The sequence below is a fragment of the Branchiostoma belcheri genome, unplaced genomic scaffold, assembly GCF_001625305.1.
Source record: "Branchiostoma belcheri isolate BF01 breed outbred unplaced genomic scaffold, Haploidv18h27 scaffold88, whole genome shotgun sequence".
Classification (NCBI taxonomy): domain Eukaryota; kingdom Metazoa; phylum Chordata; class Leptocardii; order Amphioxiformes; family Branchiostomatidae; genus Branchiostoma; species Branchiostoma belcheri.
In genome coordinates, this window is record NW_017804553.1 from 1,242,712 (window position 1) to 1,266,053 (window position 23,342).

Genomic DNA, 23,342 nt, shown 5'->3' on the forward strand with positions numbered 1-23,342 from the left:
CCCCCGCCTTCTCTTAATTTTTCCTTTGGCCCTCCCCCCGCCCTTCTCATTTTTCCTTGGCCCTCCCCCCGTACGCACCGGCCCAACCCCTCCCCCCCCCCGGTAAATACCGTAGGGTCCCTAAGTACAGACAGCCATCTCATGTATATTAGTTCGGGTTAGAAACAATTAATGACTATTGAGAATATTACCTGGTTTCTTGACTTTTTGGGTCCCATTAGCCACGTATGACAGGGATTTAATTTTTTAAAATAAAGTTTACAAAAATTGTTATATGTATCTTATGTATACATACCTATATGTGACAAAGTAATAAGATTTAAAGTGATGGATAGATATAACGTTTTTATATTTTTATAAATATTATATGCTCATGGCATATAGTTGTCTTTCTTAAACTTATTAAAAAATTCTACTTCGCCGTCCTTTACGGTCTGTTTGAAACAACCAATGTGCAGCAGAGTTATAGTTTCTCTGTGTGTTTTCACAGTTTGACAGGACCGCACTCCATTGGGCCAGCGCGAACGGGCAGACTGAGATAGTGAAGCTGCTGATTCAACATGGCGCTGGTTTGGAGGCGAGGGACAACGTAAGTACAGACAATCACCTCATGTAGTTAGGATTAGGAACAGTTAATTACTATTGAGAAATATTTACATTTCTGACTGATTCCTGAGAATATTCTCTGATTTCTTGACTTTTTGGGCCCATTATCCACGACAGGGATTCAAGTTTGGTAGGAACTTTTTAAATTTCTATTATGTATATCATCTACATATACATATACATGTATACATATCACCAAGGGACACATTTTTTAAGTGACGGATAGTGTTTTTATAGGACAACCATGCTCATGCTCATTTAAAGCATCTATGCTTACTGTAAAAGTACTTAAACTAAACTTAAACTTAACTTAAACTAAAAATTCTTGCTGCTTGCCCTTGATTGGTTTTTTGAAACAATCACCAATGTGCAGCAGAGTTATAGTTCACTCCATGTGTTTACACAGGGTGGCAAGACCGCACTCCATAGGGCCAGCGAAAACAGGCAGACTGGGGTAGTGGAGCTGCTGATTCAACATGGTGCTGATGTGGAGGCGAGGGACAATGTAAGTACAGACAATCATCTCATGTAGTTAGGATTAAGGGGCAATTAATGATGGTTAAAATGTGTACTATGTGTATGTATATATGTATGTATGTATGTGTGTATATATATATATATATATATGTGTATAGAGAGAGAGAGAGAGAGAGCTTATAATAGTTTCTCCGTGTGTAGACATTTTTAACCATCATCCTAACAACATGAGATGATTATATATATAATCTATATATATATATATATAACGTTATATATATATGGATGGATGGATGGATGAATGGATGGATAGATAGATATAGATATACATATAGATATATAGATATAGATATAAAGTTATAGATACACAATTGCAAACTTTAAAGCACCTTCGTCTTAAATTGAAAATTCTACCTTGCCGTTCTTGAGGGTCTGTTTTGATTAACCAATGTGCAGCAGAGTTATAGTTTCTCCTTGTGTTTACACAGGATGGCTAGTTACGCACAGTCCTAGCTATTTCTGATTGCATGTGGAGGGAATATCTTGTTACCTGCTATCATATAGCATAATAACGTTCCCCTATGCTCTGTTCCTCCATGCAGAAGTTAATCTAAATTCAATACCGCCTTTCAGGAACACCAAAGTAGCAATCATATGAACAAAAATATTGAAAAAGTATATTGTATAATATTATGTATATTGTATTACGTTATATAATTAGTCTCTATTCCCCTACACAGCTTGGTAGAAAATCACTGGACTACGTGGATGACCAGGGCTACCGGCGTTTCCTAAAGGTTAGTAAATGGTTGTTTATAGTGATGTTTATCACAGAATCTTTAGCATTAATTTTTCTGCATCACGTTGTCAACTGCATTTATAGTTTAAAAGCCTAGTACAGGAAATCCTTCTCTTAGGTCTTGACATCACAATAGAATCATTTGTTTCACGATTATGGGGTGCCAGTATTCTGGTTTTGCTTAATGAAACTGAGCCTGAAACTCATATCTGGGAAAGGCTCAGTATATTCGGAAGATAACTGTTTACATTGATCATCCAGAACCTGGCTACTGAAGTTTCCTACCACAAACTGATGAAACAGTCCGGTGGGGTGAAAGTCAACAGGTTTAAACTGTGCTTCTGTGGACCACAGGAAGCTGGCAAATCTACTCTGATGGAAAGTCTGCAAACGGTAAGACCTTAAGCAATTTGTGGCATCCATAGCACAACAACACTTGAATTGAACCTTTAAAGGTGTATTTGTGTCTACAGAGTAATGTATTATTCAGCTATTGTTAAAAACAAACAACCATACCGTGATGTAAAAATGCTAACTACTGTTTTAAAATTACTAACAAAATATATTGAAGTATAACTGGAATACCATGTTCCTCCATTGGTATAAACGAAAATATTCTTTTTAAATGAAATTTCACGATCATGTAGGGACCTTTTGCTGCCTTCTTCCGGGATTGGATGACTCCAGACAATCGGCCACACGAGCCCACCCCAGGTGTGAATGTGGGAACAACCAACATCCCCGGTGTGGGGCAGGTCAGTGTGTGGGACTTCGCTGGACAGTCGGAGTACGCGGTAACCCACAGCATGTTCATGGATGCAGAGAACACCATCTTCATTGTGCTGTACAACATCATGGATGATATCCACACACAGAAGAAAAAGGTGACTAAACTGGTATCTAGATCTTCTACATCAATTAGTAATTACTAAGATCAAGAAGATTTAAACCTCCAGTGCTAACTGCCCTAATTCGATTCTAATATTAACTCACCTCACTGCTTGTTATAGGTCCACTGGTGGCTGTGCTTCATCAAATCCTGCAACACAAAGACTGAGCCTAACATCATCCTGGTGGCCAGTCATGCGGACCAGACTGACACAGGTTTGTTCCGTTACTTCTTGATTACTGCCATGTACATATATTTGCTAACTACTATGACAAGGGCAGCTAAGAGATACTTAAGGTGACTAAGTCATCTCAATAATTTTTGCCTTTCATTTTATTATATTTCGCCTACTCATTTACATGTACATACGTGGTATATGTTGTTGCTTTCCTCTAACAGGGCATCAGCAAGCATCTTCCATCCTTGAGCTGATGGCATCAGAGTTTAAGGGTCATCTAAACATCTCAGAGGAACTGTTCCTGCTTGACTGCCGAAAAACTCGTAAAAATGACATGAGGCGTCTTAAAGACCTTCTGACAAGACTGAAGACCAAGCTTCTTGCAGTGAGTTGTCCTACTGCAACAGTACTACTGGTAGTCTTTGATTCTAAGTTTTAAATTCCATCTGCAACATCTGGCAATAGATTAACATTTTTCTGTCAAGAATCCTATTGTATGGTTGCCTAAATTGGACGGACTCTGTGTATGTATATGTCTAAAGGTATCACAGTAGTGCAAAAGATGATTGATTTGAATTTGACACCCTGAATTCATAGCAAATGTATCCATAGTCACTTGATCATCTATTGTAAAATCACCCAACAGCAGCCACAGTCGTGTTTTATTTCCCTGTGTAGCATCAGCGAGACATGCCTAAGCTGTGTGCTGAGATCATAAAACGCCTGCCAAGATGGGCCAAGCAGAAGTGCAGCCTGAAGTGTCCTGTCCTCAGATGGGCAGGGTATAAGGAGGCGGTGAAGGAGATTGACCAGTTGATTGACGAAGATTTCCTGAAGACATCTTCACGGTATTTGGATCACCTTGGAGAGGTAAACATCAACTTAACTCGCTGGACATTGTCTCTCTGGTTGTCCATCGTTCCGATGATGACTTTGGACTTTTACTGCTGGACATTGTACATGTATATAATTTGCTTTCGTTTACTTGTATTACATCCTTGCCAGTATGCAAATAAGCGATCGCCATCAGCCTGCAATCCGTACCTTCAAGTGCATCAGTGTTGGTGTTGGTCAGCTGCCAACCAATCTTACTCTGACCCTGCTACTATTTTCACACCGTGAGGTTAAGTATCAGATTACATATAACAAAGTTCTTTAATATGAAATACATAAAAAATTGAAGCAAAGGAACATTGTAATACTCATAAATTTAGATCTTTATGCTCATATCACACTTGCATTTCTTTGCATATTGTTCCAGATCTTGTTCGTCCCGCTACCAAATGCTGACCCCATCATCGTCCTGAAGCCCAACTGGCTCTGCACAGATGTCTTCGGCAAAGTGATGGCTCCAGAAAACTTCCCCATCCAACATCTAAGAACTGTCGACGACGTCATCACGAAAGAGGAAATCAAGAGGGTGTTCAAAGATGTCGCAGATGTGGATCTCCTGATCACCCTGCTGCAAGAGTTCCAGCTCTGCCACTCTTTTGACGGACAGGAGTTCATCGTCCCCGGGCTGCTGACACAGACCATGCCTCCAGAGAAGTGGCAGCCAACCGCGAACCCCGCCAAGACCGTCTACTTCGGCAAGCAAGTCCAGTGTGCGGACACCACCGACATGTTCTCCTCCGCGTTCTTCCCCCGTGTGCAGACCCGCCTGATGAGGGAAGTGAAGAACCGCCCGCTGCTGTGGAGAGACGGAGCCAAGTGTTTCGACATCAATGTGGAAGTTCTCATCAAGCTCTCTCCAGATGGCCGTGCGGTCAACATCTGCGTGCGGAGCGAGCAGGGCGACAAGCCGAGCTGCCGGCAGATGCTCGAGACGATGGAGAACATCCTGACCAACGTGCTCGACGAGTGCAGCCCAGGCACCAATACTGTGAAGAGGGTGCTCAGCGCTCGTGCACTGAGGGAACACAGAGAAGAGGTCTACTCCTACAGCATGGACCAGATCGACAAGGCCAAAGCAGAGGATGGCTTCGTCTATCACGACATCCTCGGATTCACAGAAGACGTCAATGACCTCCTGTACGGCGGGAGAGACGACAACGAAGAGGAGCAAGGAGCTGTTGGAAACACGGTCCATCAGACGTTCCAACAGACATTCCAAGAGACGTATGTGTACGGGACTGGTAACTATGTTATCAGTTCAGGTGATAATGCTCACTTCGACATGGCAAGAATCAAGCAAGGTGACCTTGGACAGCTACAGTTGGAAGGGAATGTCCCTGGTGACCTTGGACAGCAACAGTTGGAAGGGAACGACCCCGGTGACCTTGGACAGCTACAGTTGGAAGGAAACGACCCTGGTGACCTTGGACAGCTACAGTTGGAAGAGGATGTCCCTGGTGACCTTGGACAGCAACAGTTGGAAGAGGATGTCCATGGTGACCTTTTTGGACAGCCACAGTTGGAAGGGAACGACCCTGGTGACCTTGGACAGCTACAGTTGGAAGAGGATGTCCCTGGTGACCCTGGACAGCAACAGTAGGAAGGAAACGACCTGGGTGACCCTGGACAGCAACAGTAGGAAGGGAATGACCCAGGTGACCTTGGACAGCAACAGTAGGAAGGGAACGGACCGGGTGACCTTGAACAGCTATAGTTGGAAGAGGATGGAAGGAGACCTTGAACAGAAACAGTTGAAGGGAATGACCTTAGTGACTTGGACAGCAACAGATCATGCAAAATGGGCCTGATGATGAAATGCTTGAATGAGACATTTCTAAGCTGTAAATATATTTCTCAATGATGAACAGATGTATATTTTTATCAGTGTGACAGAATTTTATACAATGATGTTCAACTCTGCAGTTGAAGTGTTAAGTAGTGCCATTATGAGGTCAATAATTCTGTCTCTAAGTATTCAATCTGAATATTGAAAACCTTTGTGGAACAGAGCCTGATATTAAGCCAATCTGAATCATTTAGCACTCTCTATCATACAATTAACTATATCTGGTAAAGTGTCAGATCCTTGTAAATGTTAGACAGAGATGACCACACGACCATTTGCTGTGTACAATTATGCTTTAACTACTGTAACATTCCATGTGTAATTGTGCGCATTTGTGTAGTCTCCAAAGTACAGAGTCTGAGGGTTTTTACAATTAAATTTACATGATGAAACATTATGCTCCATATAGACAAGGGAATCCCACTTTTTCCATTTTATGTCTTCCCATTCCTGCAACCCTAAGATTCCTATGCAACAAAACTCTATGTGATGTTAAACTACAGAAGAAACTAGCAAGTTCAGTAACAAAATAGAATAAAGTAGAATTCCCAAAGTAAAGTGGAGCATGTTACTGATAAGTACCAACCAGCAGCATTTATATATTAATTTTCATCAGTACTGTACACAACCATGTATTTTACCCCTTATTGCTGACAAATTGTTATAACCAGTGCTGCTGCATGTATATTCAAAGAAGACAAGTGGAAGACAAAACATTATAACTCAGATTTATAGAATTTTCTCATTACTTATGCAACTTAGCTTCTCATTTGCATAATTTTTATCTTATTTTGTGAAGCATCAGATAAGCTACCGACATAATAAAAATGACGACAATCCGTCAATCGATTGAGTTATCATCTCTCGAAGATTTTTAAACAAATTGTCCTATCCTGCAGTTTCAGAGCAAGCTGCTAGGGGGCCAAAACTCACTTCCCCGGGAGCACAAGAGCTACCTACCATTTAACCCTAAACAGTACACCTGGGGTCCGCGCGGACCCCAGCACTATATATTCTGTATTATCTTTTTTGTTTCTAAAATTTTTTTTCTGAAATTTTAGGTAATTGTCACCCACAAAGTTGTCTCTCAATACAGTGCAGAAAACTCCGTTTCTATCATTTCTAAAAAATTATATCTGATTTTCTTTGGGGTCCGCGCGGACCCCAGCCGGCTTTCGATCATAATGGATACACTGGCGTTCTTATACATTACCTTATTTCCGTTTTTATATGTTTTTATGCACTCATCGTATGTCTACCAAGTTTTCAGAGAATGGTGTAGTAATAGAATTAAATTTTAATAACTTTGGTGTAATTATGACGTCATATGACGTCAGAGCTAATAATATAGTCCGCCATATTGGATTTTGACCAGTGACGTCATCAAATTAGCATATTCTATGCATGTTAAATGATCTAACTTATATTTAATTATGTAAGATGTTATTAATGTTGGAAAAGAAGTGTAATTTAATATAAAACTCAGAAAATTTTTATGTTTAAACCAAAATTACTTCTATTTTCAAAAAACTGCCTGCTAGAAACCCGTTGCCATGGCAACACAAAAAAACATCAACTTACTAGTATTAAACTAATATGAACTTTTTTTCAGCAAGACATTTTAGGAAAGGTCTCCAAATTTGATACGTCTAGCGCAAGCCGTTTAGCCGCTATCTGAGATCAAAGTTGGGCCTCAAAAGCCCCTTCAGTCTGAAATGGGCTTAAAAATCGGGTATTTCTTCTTGTCTTCTTTTCTTCACCAAAAAAATAGAAAAAGTTCAAAATGTATGATTTTTGTATGTAATGTGGACACAGAGGTTCCCACATCAGTTTGCAAAACAATTGAGCTGGTAGCATGTTGATAATTTCTAAAAATTAGCAAAAAACTGTTCTGGGGTCCGCGCGGACCCCAGGTGTACAGATTAATCAGTCCGGGAAGGTGTACTGTTGAGGGTTAAGCATGACCAGATCGAGAGATATCAAAACCGGAACTTCCGCTGCAGTACCATAACAAACCGGTACACACAAACGCTACGTAAAACATAACCTTGGGGTAGGTGAAAGCGTAACTTGCTCAGCAAGTTGCTGAGTACGTGTGCGAGACCGCCATTTTGGGGTCGGCCATACATAGCTGGGTGTTGGAACTCAGCATCATGTTTTCCTTTAGATAGAGGCAGAAACAGACTCAAGTTCAGGTGAGTTTTATTATGTCTACTGATAGACATGCGTGAGATTCGCAATTTGTGTAGTTGTGGGCCTTCATACTTCGTAAACTAAAAAGCGGAAGTTGTTGTGTTCCTGTACGAGACCGCTATTTTGGGGCGTCACGGCCGTACTTAGCTTGGTGTTGGAACTCATCATGTTTTCCTTCGGATAGAGGCAGAAACAGACTCAAGTTCAGGTGAGTTTTATTGTGTCTAACGTTACTGATAGTAGCTGGGTGTTGGAACTCATCATGTTTTCCTTTGGATATAGAAACAGACTCAAGTTCAGGTGAGTTTTATTGTGTCTATCGATAGAGATGCGCGAGATAAAAGTTCGGTGCGTGATGCCCAAGTCCAGGGACTCTATACGTCTCATACTGTCACCAACTACTTGGAGGTAAAAACTTCTATCTCCTTGGTATATTATATACCCTTCAAAAGCCAGCCTGGATGCCAGACCCATAACACGCGCGCTTTACGCCCAGAATTAGCTAGCGATCAAGTTCCAAGTTCTAACTGACGGGGGCTGATCGCTGAGTGTCAGGCCCCCAGGCGTTTTTAATTTTTTTGGGGGGGGAGGGGGGGGTCGTGGGGTTACCAAAAAGTATTCCGCCCAAGCCCTGCCTGGTGGAGCTTCCTATGAGGGCCTGCAAGGGGGGGTATTGATTACGAATTACGCCAAATTTTCGGCGCCGATTACGAATTACGTTAAATTCTGAGAGCTGATTACGAATTACGTTAAATCATGAGGATTCCAGACCGTCTAAAAACACAGCAACTAATAGTTCTACGTCAAAACTATTGCCTTTGTATTGGTTGGCGCATAGGCGGTAGCCTGGGTACCATCCTACTTGTATGCCGGGGCTCCCAAACTCGCTTCCCTAAGAAAGCGAGTGTGGGAGCCCCGGTATACAAGTAGGATGGTACCCAGGCTACATAGGCGGCAGATCCTGGATTTTTTTTGGCTCTGGCGGGTGCCAAAATCACCCGAAAATCGGTTCAGTCGAACCGGTGGCTGCTGAAGGCACCGATTTATGGTGTCCCAACTCACTCACCTGCCAGAACGGGGGGCAATATCACTACACAAACACCGAGATTAGAAATTTTGGTTGGGGGGGCAAGATTTCGGGCGCCGAAGGCGTCCGTCAGCGAGCGCCGCAGGCGCGAGCTTGCTAGGGGGTCCGGGGGCAGCCCCCCCGGGAAATTTTGAATTTTTAACCCCTCTGAAACGCTATTTCCAGCATTTTGAGACCTAAATTTTGACTTGACGGCATTATCCGTTGTGGATTGGACCATTTTGAAATCAGCCTACGCTCTTATGATCTCATGGATTACGCTTTACGTCGCATAAAAGTAACTAATTACGCTTTACGGAGAATAAAAACGACCAATTACGCGTTACGGCTAATGTACCGATTACGAATTACGATGATTTTGGACGACCGCCTACGGATTACGAAGGCTAAAAAGGCCTGATTACGCCTTACGAAAAAGGGCTTGCAGGCCCTCTCCTATGGCTTCCGTGGCCGAAGGAGATTATCGCTCACTCGCGAAAGGCTGGCACCCAGGCAAGGGCAGCGGTATATTTTCCTTGAAGTTGGGGGCATGTTGGCCCTTAGCCGCGGCGACTGTTGCAGGGCTTCTCTTGCTTGCAGTCTTTTACAAGCAAGAGAAGCCCTGCAACAGTCGCCGCGGCTAGTTGGCCCTGGAGTTGAAAAACTGGCCTGTGTGAAGGCCCTAGAAAGAGTCTGGCACCCAGGCTAGGGTTTATGATAAAGGTAGGACCAAACAACTTTCCTCAAATTTCAAAAGCTGTAAATAGTGAGTTGCAAATTGTGCTTGTAATAGCAAATCGAGGGCGTTTCACACTGATAATGTGGTGGATAATTTTCCTTGTGCCGCAGCAACAGTTCCCGTGGGGGGTAAGGGAAAACACCATACCTGGAGTGTATAAATATAATAGTACCTACGAAGGCCCATAAGTACAATGTGGAGGCAGCCTATTCTTCTTCACTGTCAGTACTTGTATTCATGGAGTACTTAGTAACTTAGTTATATATATATAGAATACAACACAGGGTATTCCGTATCGCCCGAGGTATCGGCCCGACCGCGGGTCGGATCGCCCGCAGGCCGGAGGGTGATCCGACTCGCGGGAGGGCCGGGACCGAGGGCGATGCGGAATACACCGTGTTGTATTTTATTTATGTCATACCCACCCAAGAAAATACGCCTTTCAATGCAAGATGAGCCAAAAGTTGATGCCACTTGTCCCTAAAATGTAACAACATCAATTCCAACGTCCGGATTCTGTATTCGAATTTTCGAAAGGGGCACACGCGGTAAGGGCGAATCGCGTTCGAATCGTTTTATGGAAGCCATGGAAGCGTTCGATAACGGGTTCCGGGCCGTACCGTAAAGTACGGCCCGGTCCGGAACCCGTTATCGAACGATATCGTGGCCCGGGTATGATATAAACTCTCATATAGAATCTATATATATTTCAGAATTATAAGTTTTCAATGTAGACAAGTCAATACTAAGGGGACGGAGGAAAAAGCGAGAGCTTGTCTTGATAGCAAACTGTCAATGAAGGATTTTTTCAGCCATTTAGCTTACTCATGTACTCACAAGGTTTATATATATATTTAGAAACTGCTTGACTGTTGAAGTGTATGAAGACATGTGCATTAAGCTTTTCAGATAATGATACAGAAAAACTTTTCCCCTTCATGCTCTTCCCCATCAAATTGATGTATTTCCCTGTCAATGTAGACGTTTCTCCCTCGTGTGCACAATTTATCATGATGGTGAGGTATGGTTGAGTGATTTCCCTTGGTGACTGCTGGGGATTCATATATATATATGTAGGCCAAGCTTGATGTGCTTTTCATCAAATGCTAATTAAATTAAAAACAGTTTCTATTCCTCATTAGCAGTGAAGGTCTGAAAAAAATCCCTTCTTGACAATTTCACTTTGGTGATCTATTTTTTCCTTTTTTTTGTCATATTCTTCTTTTCTATATTAAAATCTGTACTTTTAACAAGTAATAAATGTAAGTAGAAGACATTCACTAAGCATATATTCCCACACGAGGAATTGGCTGTCCATTGTACTTATGGGCCCTTGTTGTTGTATGTACTGTATGTATAACGTTACTCACACAGACTGACAATGTGAGCTTCAATCCAGTCAACTTTACCCCAGTCCAAACTTGGAACACTCCTGAGGCCTGGAAAAAGAATGTTGTGTTTCCTGTTTCCCGACCGACCCTAGAAAAAAATATGGTTGGGATATTTACATTTCAAACTTCATTTTTTTCTTGTAGACATTAAAACAAACATTGTGTACATTGTACAAGGGTACATACTAGGTAAGTTAATTTTTGGCAGTTTGCAATCAAGATTTGTGAAATAAGCACTGATGTCAACAACAAAAGTTTTTTTTCCACTTTTGTATGACAGGTGTCCGGAGTAACGACCTGCCATGGACGATCGCGAGTTTTGGAGGGCTGTGATCGGGGGAGACGTACAGACCGTGAGGAGGGGTCTTCTGGCCGGGAGGGACGTCAATAAGAGTTTTCCAACATCGGTAACTGCAGCTTTTGTGTGTTTTGCCAACTGGCTTTAGGATGTTAGCGTTTCAATCACTTTTTTCTATGGCAAGGTGGGCCCCGGCTTTCAATGAATATGTCGGCTCTGACCCTTATTAGTGTGCAAAAGTGATTCCAGTTCGGTGATTTTTTGATGACCTACAACAGTGTTTGGGTTTAAGCTTCTGACATTCGTAGTCCCTATGGTAAGCATGATGATTAAAGGTACAAGTAACGCCCTAATAGATAACATTACAGCTTTGTGGGCTAATTTTAAATTCACAACCAAAATAACTGGGGGTGCTTCAGGGCACGTATATGTTCGTAGTTGATGAGTGACTTACTTAACGGTAACGCAAAAACAATCACCTGTCTGGAGTTACACCTAGCGTACCGCTACTAGTGAATTTACATAACATACCACTACTAGTGAATTTACATAACAATCAAGTGGAAATCATGTAACGTATCTCCAATCTACAAAAAGGGTGACCGTACAGATCCCTCCAACTATAGGCCAATCGCATTACTTCCAACTGTTGCCAAGGTACTAGAGCGACTTGTGCACAATCACCTTTACACCCACTTAATGAACAATAACCTGATGAATGTTAATCAGTCAGGATTCAAGAAAGGTGATGGGACAGTCCTACAGCTGCTGCGTCTTGTCGACAATTGGGCCAAATCCATTGATGATCCCAACACATCATGCACAGCGGCAGTCTTTTTAGACGTACGACGTGCGTTCGACACGGTTTGGCATGCAGGCCTAGTCTACAAACTCTCACGTTATGGAGTGACAGGCTCCCTAAACCTGTGGTTTGAAAACTACCTATCCGACCGCAAGCAAAGAGTTGTGATCAATGGTGTAGCATCATCTTGGGGCCTTACACAAGCCGGAGTGCCTCAAGGGAGTATACTGGGCCCACTTTTATTTTTGATTTATATCAATGACATTCAAGACCTCCCATGTACTTCCAACATCAACTGCTTCGCCGATGACACATCACTCTCCAAGTCGGGACCTACTCCCCAGGAGGTAGCCAGTACAGTTAACACCGACCTGCAGATTGTGTCTACTTGGTTCAACGACTGGAGTCTCCAGCTGCACCCCGACAAATGCAAAGTTATTTGCATTAAGTCACCACAGAGCAGAGTGCAGTTTCCCCCTATCTACATCTCGGGGCAGATCGTTGAACAGGTACTCGCCTACACACACTTGGGTCTTACTGTGCACCAGTCCCTATGCTGGACAGAACACGCCCAACTTACCTCCAACAAGGCCAGGAGGACAATGGGACTCCTGTGGAAGCTACGTGGTAAACTCTCCCAAGAAGCCCTGGAACTAGCCTATTTCACGCTTATTCGTCCTAAGCTGGAATATGCTTCCATCCTACTTACCAACATCACTGCTGCGGCATCCAAGATTCTGGAGCGAGTGCAATACCACGCTGGGCGTCTCGTTTCGGGTGCGGCTGCGCGCACACCCTACTCAGAGATCCTCCACAAGCTCAGGTGGGATAGTCTGGCGACCAGGAGGGACTACCATCGGCTAGTTACCATGTACAAACTTGTTAACGGCCCCGTCCCAGCCCACCTCGAGCCACTAATCCCGACTACCCGAGTCGCAAACAGCCAATCCCAGCGACGACTGCGGAACGCTCATCACCTTCACATCCCCCGGTGCAGAACAAACGTCTACAGAGACAGTTTCCTCTTGTACACCTCCCGACTGTGGAACCGCCTACCCAGCGAGGTCACAGGGTCGGCCACCATCTCCATATTCAAGGCCAAATGCAAACACCACCTCTTATCCTGATTACCTTATTATTTAACACCAATTGTAAATAAAAATCCTCCAACCGTTCCATTTCAACTTTGATCATTTTATCGATTTGTATTGTAATTATATTGTATTGCTTAATTAGGTATTGATTGAATTTGTATGTACCTTGTATGTTTATTGCTATTGTAAATATTGAATTGAATTTGTATGTACTAAGTGATATTGTATTTAAGTTATACTGTACTTTGTATTTATGCATTTATGTGTCAGTGGTAGCCGCTACCAGCCTTGTTGCTGCCTGGTTGCCACTTGTCATGCACTGTTGCATTTAAATAAACAAACAAACAAACAAACAATATCATGTTGAGTCGTTCCATGCTTGGGTCGTTCCCTGGTTGCCAGGTTGGGTGTCGGTTACATTGTCATAATGATATGAATGAAAACCAAGCAGATTTCAGAAAGGAAAGACTGGCCGACTAATGAAACGAGAAGTGACGCAATTCTTTACCTCACGTAACCGCTAATAATCTCTTAAAGTTAAAGAGACGTTTCCCATTATATTAGAAATTTGCGTTTCGTCTAACTGACCATGATTCATAGCAGATCGTGAGATACTAGTAAACCGTAATTTTGGTACAGATGTTGGGTTGACATCTAAATAACATTTCAATCATTTGTTTCATCATTGTTGTGTTGAGATGGCAGCATCTGAATGAATTTCAATCGTTCAAGTTTTATGCGCGATTATAAAAAACACAAGTCAGTGTGATTTTCAAGAAGATATTTCAGGAAACTACCCACTGTTTCAGTTAATCAAACATTGTAACCTTTAAGGTAATTTTTCTAAAAATTAAAATTCTACTTTGCTGACCTTGAAGGTCTGTTTGAAACAATCAACGTGCAGCTGAGTTATAGTTTCTCTGTGTGTTTACACAGGATGGCAGGACCGCACTCCATCTGGCCTGCGGGTTCGGGCAGACTGGGGTAGTGGAGCTGCTGATGCAACATGGTGCTGATTTGGAGGCGAGAGACTGGGTAAGTACAGACAATCATCTCATGTACTTAGGATTAGGAACTTATGACTATTGAGAAATATCTACTATCCTGAGAATATGATCTGATTTCTTTACTTGAGGCCCCATTAGCCACGTATGACACTTTTTTTCAACTAAAGTCTATGAAAATTGTGTGAAAATTGTTATGAATCTTATGTATACATATCTATATGTGACAAAGTAATAAAGTTTAGGTTTAAAGTGATGAATAGCCATAGCATTTTCTTAGTTTTTTTATATACTTTGCTTGATATTATATATATTATGATGAACAGTTAATTGTCAAAAACTTTAAAAGCACTTTGCTATTAAACTAAAAATTCTATCTTGCCGTCCTTAAGGGTCTGCTTATCAAAACATGTGCAGCAGCGTTAAAGTTTCTCCGTGTGTTTACACAGGATGGCAGGACCGCACTCCATGGGGCCAGCTGGCTCGGATAGTTAGGATTGAGGGGCAGTTACTGATTGTTGAAAAATGTCTACAATCCTGTGAATATCATCTGATTTCTTGACTTTTTGACCATTGGTAATGGCAGGGGTTCATGTTTGGTAGCTAGGGACTTTATATATATCATGGGTCATTGCTGTCTTTGAATCAATCAACATGCAGCAGAGTTTTTATGTTTTCACAGTGTGGCCAGACCGCACTCCATGAGGCCTGCAGGTTGGGGAGAACTGAGATAGTGGAGCTGCTGATTCAACATGGCGCTGATGTGGAGGCGAGGGACAACGTAAGACAATCATCTCAATGTATTTAAGATTAATTGCAGGGGCTAGTAAAGATAGTTGACACATGTCTACAAACGTACTTTAAAAATGTGTATAGATTGTTGTGTGTTTAGTGTTTATGTGGTTTTATGTCTGTACTATGGGTTTTTCCTGAAATAAAGTCATTCATTCATTCATTCATTCACAAACGTTTGAATGTTCTCTGATCTGTTGGGTTTTAGTGCCCATTAGTCATTAAGCAGGGGGTCAATTGAAAGATTCAGGTTCTCTAGTTTAATGATTGGTGCTGCTGCAATGCAATTGCAGCATTCCCTTAACTTCTGCCAAGCGAGACAAGGCATCCAGAATGTTTTATATATACTGTATATATAAACTGAGAAGATAGTTACGCACAGTCCTCTAAGCTATTTCTAATTGCATGTGGAGGGAATATCTAATCTCCAAGCAGATCTTTTGGTTGGGTGGCAAAAGACCGTATCCATTGGCCACCCTGTATCCATTGGCCGTCCTGTATCCATTTCCCAACCGAAGGTGGCTAATAGGCATTCCTCTGGCCAATGGATACTGTCTTGCCACCGAAATATCTGCTTGGAGATTAGGAATATCTTGTTACCTGCTATCACATAACATAATATGTAATTAAGGCCTTAAAATTTGGTCGGTTTACGTTCCCCTATGCTCTGTTCCTCCATGCAGAAGTTAATCTAAATTTAACACCGCCTTTCATGAACACCAAGGTAGCAATCATAGGAACAAAAATATCAAAAAAGTATATGTATATTGCAGGGATCTCCCCAGAAATTTAGGACAGAATGGAGGAGGGTGCGAAATATTGGTAAATTTGACCAAAGAACCCTGGAAAAGGGTGTAAAAACACTAGTTTTGAAAATTAACAGGGTGGAGCTGAGATAAGGACTGGGTGGAGGAGCTCCACTGCTCCATTGTTTAGGGAGGTCCCTGTATTGTACTACGTTATATAATTAGTCTCTATTCCCCTACACAGCTTGGTAGAAAACCACTGGACGTGGATGACCAGGGCTACCGGCGTTTCCTAAAGGTTAGTAAATTGTTGCTTATAGTGATGTTCATCACAAAATGTTTAGCATTAATTTTTCTTCATCACGTTGTCAACCACATTTATAGTTTGAAAGCCTATATATATAGTACAGGAAATTCTTCTCTTAGGTCTTGACATCATAATAGAATCGTTTGTTTCACGATTATGGGGTGCCTATTCTGGTTTTGCTTAATGAAACTGAGCCTGAAACTCATATCTGGGAAAGGCTCAGTATATCCGGAAGATAACTGTTTACATTGATCATCCAGAACCTGGCTGTTGAGGTTCCCTACCGCAAACTGATGAAACAGTCCGGTGGGGTGAAAGTCAACAGGTTTAAACTGTGCTTCTGTGGACCACAGGAAGCTGGCAAATCTACTCTGGTGCAAAGTCTTGAAACGGTACGAACCTATACTAGAATTTACTCTATTTAGAACAATTCTACCTTTTAAACGATATTAGACATCCATAGCACAGAGGTACGGTTTGCATTTACCATGAAAAGTGTATATTTATCTACACAATGCATTATTGTGCCATTGTCAGTTGGTGGCCACAATGTGAAAACTGTTTCTCATCTATGTGCAGTCCTGTGCAAGTGATTGAAGGCTGTATGACGAATAACGTTTGGGCAAGACCAGAAGTAATGAATACAGTGGTGTACAGAAAGTGCGACATGGAACGAAATGGACGAAATGGAACGAAATGGAACAAAATGAAACTAAATATGTATGAAGTACGTTGGAACAGCGACGTTAGTGCGTTTTTGCTATCTATTTCATTTCATTGTGCACATGTAAGGGACGCGGCTGGTGATAAAATTCCTCCCCATGGGCATACCGCTAGGGCAGACAGAGACCACAAAGAAGCACACTTTGACTGCTCACCTCAAAACTCAATTAATTGTTTTTATAACGTACCTTATAACGTTGTGGTCACTTAATTCTTAACGTACCCTGATCCATCTTATAACGTTGTGGTCACTTTATTCTTAACGTACCCTGATCCATCTTATAACGTTGCGGGCACTTTATTATTAACGTACCCTGGTCGATCTTATAACGTTGCGGTTCTAAGAATACCATCTATCTTAACGTTGCCATTTGGACGTCGAGCAGACACTAGCATCGCCGTTCCCACGCTCAAATGGCTTAACGGCTTTCCTTCATACATATTTCGTTTCAATTCGTTCCATTTCGTTCCATTTCGCACTTTCTGGGAGCTTGGTACAGATAAATCTGGACCATTATTTTATTGCACTAATTAACCGTTCACTGATATCCAAAAGCTCTTCCAGTTTTGAATTTTCCTCCATCAATTTTATGATCATCTAGAGACCTTTCACTGCCTTCTTCCGGGATCGGATGACTCCAGACAATCGGCCACACGAGCCCACCCCAGGTGTGAATGTGGGAACAACCAACATTCCCGGTGTGGGGCAGGTCAGTGTGTGGGACTTCGCTGGACAGTCGGAGTACGCGGTAACCCACAGCATGTTCATGGATGCAGAGAACACCATCTTCATTGTGCTGTACAACATCATGGATGATATCCACACACAGAAGAAAAAGGTGACCAAACGTGTATCATGATCTTCTACATAGGTAATCATGACTAAGATTTAGCCTCCTTGCTCAGATAAAACTGATATAATCAATCTCAATTGATTTCAATAATAACTGACACCTCAATGCTTGTTACAGGTCCACTGGTGGCTGTGCTTCATCAAGTCTTGCAACACAAAGACAAAGACTGAACCTAACATTATCCTAGTGGCCAGTCATGCAGACCAGACTGATACAGGTTTGTTATATTACATTATGATATGTGTACTCACCTGATATCTGATTTGAAACGTACTCTGAGAGACAAGTTGAATTTCGAGAGGCTTGGCCCATCCCGCTTTTACAGTGTATGGGCTCATGGTTTCTCTTGGGTGGATATAGATGTCTCTCATTGTACAGTACACTTGTAAATATTGTTGAAAATCCAAAAAAATGATAAAATTTGAAAACCCATAAAAATGTAGTATAGTGTATTTGATCTAGATTCGTCCTGTGGAGAATGTATTAGAGATATAGTCAGCCAATGTGAACGGTGTGTACCTGCATTGTGCAAATTGATGAACCAGTATGATACGTATGGTACATACCATACTTAAAAAAGAGTACTCACTACTACTAAGACTGTCTACTACTAACTACGTATCTATAGAGAAGAGTTCTTAAAGCCACTTTAAACCAAATAAAGTTTTGGCTTTAGTTGGTTTAGTGGTTTAAGTTGTTGCTTGTCTCCACCAGGACATCGACAAGCATCTTCCATCCTTGAGCTGATGGCGTCAGAGTTCCAGGGTCATCTAAACATCTCCGAGGAAGTGTTCCTGCTTGACTGCCGGAAGACTTGTAAAACTGACATGAGGCGTCTTAAAGACCTTTTGACAAAACTGAAGACGCAGCTTTTTGCAGTGAGTTGTGTCCTCTTAAAAGAGGCTACTAATCATCTGGCAACAGAATTAATTGTCTTATTTTTCTGTAAACACGCCTAATGTAGTTACATAGACTAGACGCACAGTGTATGTACATTGCTGCAGATAAACATTCACTGCAGTACGAAAGATGGTGTAAGTTGAATTCAACACCCTGAACGCACAGCAAATGTACCCGGAAAATCATCCAATGGTGGTCACAGCCCTGGCTCCTGCTCTATTTCCCTGTGTAGCATCAGCGAGACATGCCTAAGCTGTGTGCCGATATCATCAAGTGTCTACCAAGATGGGCTGAGGAGAAGTGCAGCCCGAAGTGTCCTGTCTTGAGATGGGCAGAGTACAAGGAGGCAGTGATGGAGATGATGGGGGTTGACCAGCTGGCTGGTGAAGACTTTCTCAAGGCATCTTCAAGGTACTTGGATCACCTTGGGGAGGTAAATTTTCAACTTATCTTGAGCTTGCTGAATATCATAATTATGTAATTCGCATTTGCTCATGGGTAAAGCTTCAACCAGTTTATCAGACGACATATATTAGGTAATCATTTGTAGTCAATCGATGTTACTATCAAATAACTTACAGTCTTACTGAAGAATTGAAACAACGCAACAGTTGTTATCAAGTTTAGATCATAAGACTCGTCACTCGTCTCCCATGCAAATCTTTTTATATTGTTCCAGATCTTGTTCGTCCCCACACCAAATGCTGACCCCATCATTGTCCTGAAGCCCAACTGGCTCTGCACGGATGTCTTCGGCAAAGTGATGGCTCCAGAGAACTTCCCCACCCAACATCTAAGAACCATCGACGATGTTGTGACAAAAGAGGAAATCCAGAGGGTGTTCAAAGATGTCGCCGATGTGGATCTCCTGATCACCCTGCTGCAAGAGTTCCAGCTCTGCCACACCTTTGACGGACAGGAGTTCATCATCCCCGGGCTGCTGACACAGACCATGCCTCCAGAGAAGTGGCAGCCGACTGCAAACCCCACCAAGACCGTCTACTTCGGCAAGCAAGTCCAGTGTGCCGACACCACCGACATGTTCTCCTCCGCGTTCTTCCCCCGTGTGCAGACCCGCCTGATGAGGGAACTGAAGAACCGCCCGCTGCTGTGGAGAGACGGAGCCAAGTGTTCCGACATCAACGTGGAAGGTCTCATCAAGCTCTCCCCAGACGGCCGTGCGGTCAACATCTGCGTGCGAAGCGAGCAGGGCGACAAGCCGAGCTGCCGGCAGATGCTGGAGACGATGGAGAACATCCTGACCAACGTGCTCGACGAGTGCAGCCCAGGCACCAACACCGAGAAGAGGGTGCTCAGCGCTCGTGCACTGAGGGAACACAGAGAGGAGGTCTACTCCTACAGCATGGATCAGATCGACAAGGCCAAAGCAGAGGACGGCTTCGTCTATCACGACATCCTCGGCTTCACAGAAGACGTCGATGACCTCCTGTACGGCGGAAGAGACGACAATGAAGAGGAGCAAGGAGCTGTTGGAAACACGGTCCATCAGAATTTCCAACAGACGTTCCAAGAGACGTACGTGTACGGGACTGGTAACTATGTTATCAGTTCAGGTGATCATGCTCACTTCGACATGGCAAGAATCAAGCAAGGTGACCTTGGACAGCTACAGTTGGAAGGGAATGACCCAGGTGACCTTGGACAGCTACAGTTGGAAGGGAACGACCCTGGTGACCTTGGACAGCAACAGTTGGAAGGGAACGGCCTCGGTGACCTTGGACAGCAACAGTAGGAAGGGAAGGACCCCGGTGACCTTGGACAGCAACAGTAGAAAGAGAATGACCCCGGTGACCTTGGACAGAAACAGTTGGAAGGGAATGACCCCGGTGACCTTGGACAGCAACAGTAGGAAGGGAATGTCCCTGGCGACCTTGGACAGTGGATAGCTACAGTTGGATGGTGACCTGTGACAGCAACAGTTGGAAGGGAATGACCCTAGTGACTTGGACAGCCACAAATCAAGGGAAATGTGCCTGAGGATGAAATCCTGGAATGAGACATTTCTAAGCTGTAAATATATTTCTCAATGATGAACAGATGTATATTTTTATTAGTGTGACAAAATTTTATACAATGATGTTCAGATCTCCAGTTGTAGTGTTAAGTGCCATTATGAGGTCAATAATTCTGTCTCTGTGTATTCAATCTGAATATTGAAAACCTTGGTGAAACAGAGCCTGATCTTAAGCCAAGCTGAATCATTTAGCACTCTCTATCATACAATTAACTATATCTGGTAAAATGTCGGATCCTTGTAAACAAGAGGCAAAGATGACCACACAACCATTTGCTGTGTACAATTATGCTTTAACTACTGTAGCATTCCAAGTGTAATTGTGCGCATTTATGTAGTCTCCAAAGTACAGAGTCTGAGGGTTTTTACAATTTACATGAAACATTGCTCCATATTGAGAAGGGAATCCCACTTTTTCCATTCTGCCTCTTCCCATTCCTGCAGTACTCTTTTTGGTGTTAGACTACAAAAGAAACTGCCATAGCAAGTGACAAATGGAATAAAGTAGAATTCCCAAAGTAAAGTAGAGCAGGTTATTGGTAAGCACCAACAAGCAACATTTATAATATTTCATCAGTACTGTACACTATCATGCTTTTCCTTCATTTGCCCCCTTATTGCTGCCAAATTTAGCAGTGCTGCTGCATGTATATTCAAAGAATCCAAGTGGAAGACAATGCAACATTTTTAACTTGAGAATTTCTGTACATCCATTAAGTAGTACTTAGACAAGTCACCTAATTTGCAGTTGTCAGAACTTAAAATTTTCTCGATTCTTGTTAAAGGCACTCTATGTAGTTTTTTGCGCAAAAATTTGGAATATTCTAATTATACTAAATTTCAGTGTTATTAACAGTTACTATCACTTTTCAACACATTTGTGTCATTATTTCACATTTTTTACGTATATTTTGTCCGTTCAAACAGTCCTTGTTGAGTACCCGGTGCCACCGGTTTGCTCTGAGGACAACAACAACAACATACAGGGGTTGCCCCTAGGGTGGCTAATTGGCCCGGCATGCCAGGCTTGATTGACAGGGGCACATGTGACAAGATATAGCTTCCTTAGAAAAACACTCATATCTTTCACATGAGGCCTGGTGAAATATTTATCAACTTGGAGTATTTTGTTGGGCATGAATAAACTGTGGTCATTATCCCTTCATTATCCTTTCAAAAGAGATAAAAAATCTGGTAAACGGTTAGGTATTTCAGAAACTGGTAAGCTATCAACTGACACCCCACTGGGATGTAGGTCAAACCACTAGCAGTGGACAATACAATGTACGATCATGTACCATATGTGCGGTTTGGCCAGAGGTTGCATAGAAGATCATTCACAGTTTTCTAAGCTTCTAAGGAGCAAGGATGTTGTATTTTTTGTTGCGGAGTATGATTTTGGAATACTAAAGGGTTAAGTCAATGTACTATGTAAAGAAAAGAATGAAAAATATACTTTTTGTATTGTCAAAAAACTACATAGAGTGCCTTTAAAAACTTCCATACTGACAGCAGAGCCTCTTGGATTAGCACCTGAAACACCACATATATTTTATGTTGGTGACATTACAAAGAATCATAACGTTACATTTCTCATGATTTTGTTTTCTTTTACTAAATCTACGCCGGTTTTCAATTTTACATTATAAGTACTTTGGCAATTCTCCAGCTAAAGTTACGATCTTACCTCAGTTACGATGCCCTTCGCAGCGCGCTCTCTCGGGCTTTGGAAGAGGTGTAGCAAATTGTAGTTGTGGGCCTTCGTACTTTATACGAAACTAAAAAGCGGAAGTTGCTGAGTGTACCTGTGCGAGACCGCCATTTTGGGGTGTCACGGCCGTACTTAGCTTGGTGTTGGAACTCATCATGTTTTCCTTCGGATAGAGGCAGAAACAGACTCAAGTGCAGGTGAGTTTTATTGTGTCTATTGATAGAGATGCGTGAGATAAAAGTTTTCAACATGTCCCGGTGCGTGACGCCCGACTCAGACTCTATACGTCTCATACTCTCACCATGGAGGCTCTCAACCTCACCAACCACTTGGAGGTAAGTTGACGTTACATGTAAAAGACTTGTATCTCCTTACTTTACCCTTCAAAAGCCAGCCTGGATGCCAGACCCATAACACGCGCGCTTTACGCCCAGAATTAGCTAGCGATCAAGTTCCAAGTTCTAACTGACGGGGGCTGATCGCTAAGTGTCAGTAGTCTCTACCAGACTCCTCTGCCCGGCAAACTGGACCCTCTATGGCCGGCCAACTCCTCTGGCCAATGATTTCCCCCTTTGCCGATTTCTACTATTTATTCAGCCTGCAAAGGAGTCTGGTAGAGACTAAAGTGTCAGGCCCCCAGGCGTTTTTTTTTTTGGGGGGGGGGGGGGGGGGCGTGGGTACCAAAAAGTATTCCGCCCAAGCCCTGCCTGGTGGAGCTTCCTATGGCTTCCGTGGCCGAAGGAGATTATCGCTCACTCGCGAAAGGCTGGCACCCAGGCAAGGGCAGCGGTATTTTTTCCTTGAAGTTGGGGGCATGTAATGGCCCTGGAGCCGAGGAACTGGCCTGTGTGAAGACCCTATAAATAGTCTGGCACCCAGGCTAGGGTTTATTAAAGTAGGACCAAACAACTTTCGTCAAAAGCTGTAAACAGTGAGTTGCAATGTGCTTGTAATAGCAAACCGAGGGCATTTACAATGTGGTGGATAATTTAAGTTTA

General features: G+C 42.6%; 1 protein-coding gene and 1 pseudogene across 1 annotated transcript in view; both read left to right on the top strand.

The window, feature by feature from the left end:
- The window catches only part of LOC109487391, a 35,764-nt pseudogene extending 14,372 nt beyond the window's left edge, over positions 1 to 21,392 (top strand).
- LOC109487390 (death-associated protein kinase 1-like) overlaps positions 1 to 23,342 on the top strand; it is a 53,824-nt gene that overhangs the window by 16,166 nt on the left and 14,316 nt on the right. The window contains exon 2 of the mRNA XM_019791378.1: positions 16,059 to 16,112. Within this exon, the coding sequence (XP_019646937.1) occupies positions 16,059 to 16,112 (54 nt within the window). The remainder of the gene's footprint in view (positions 1 to 16,058; positions 16,113 to 23,342) is intronic.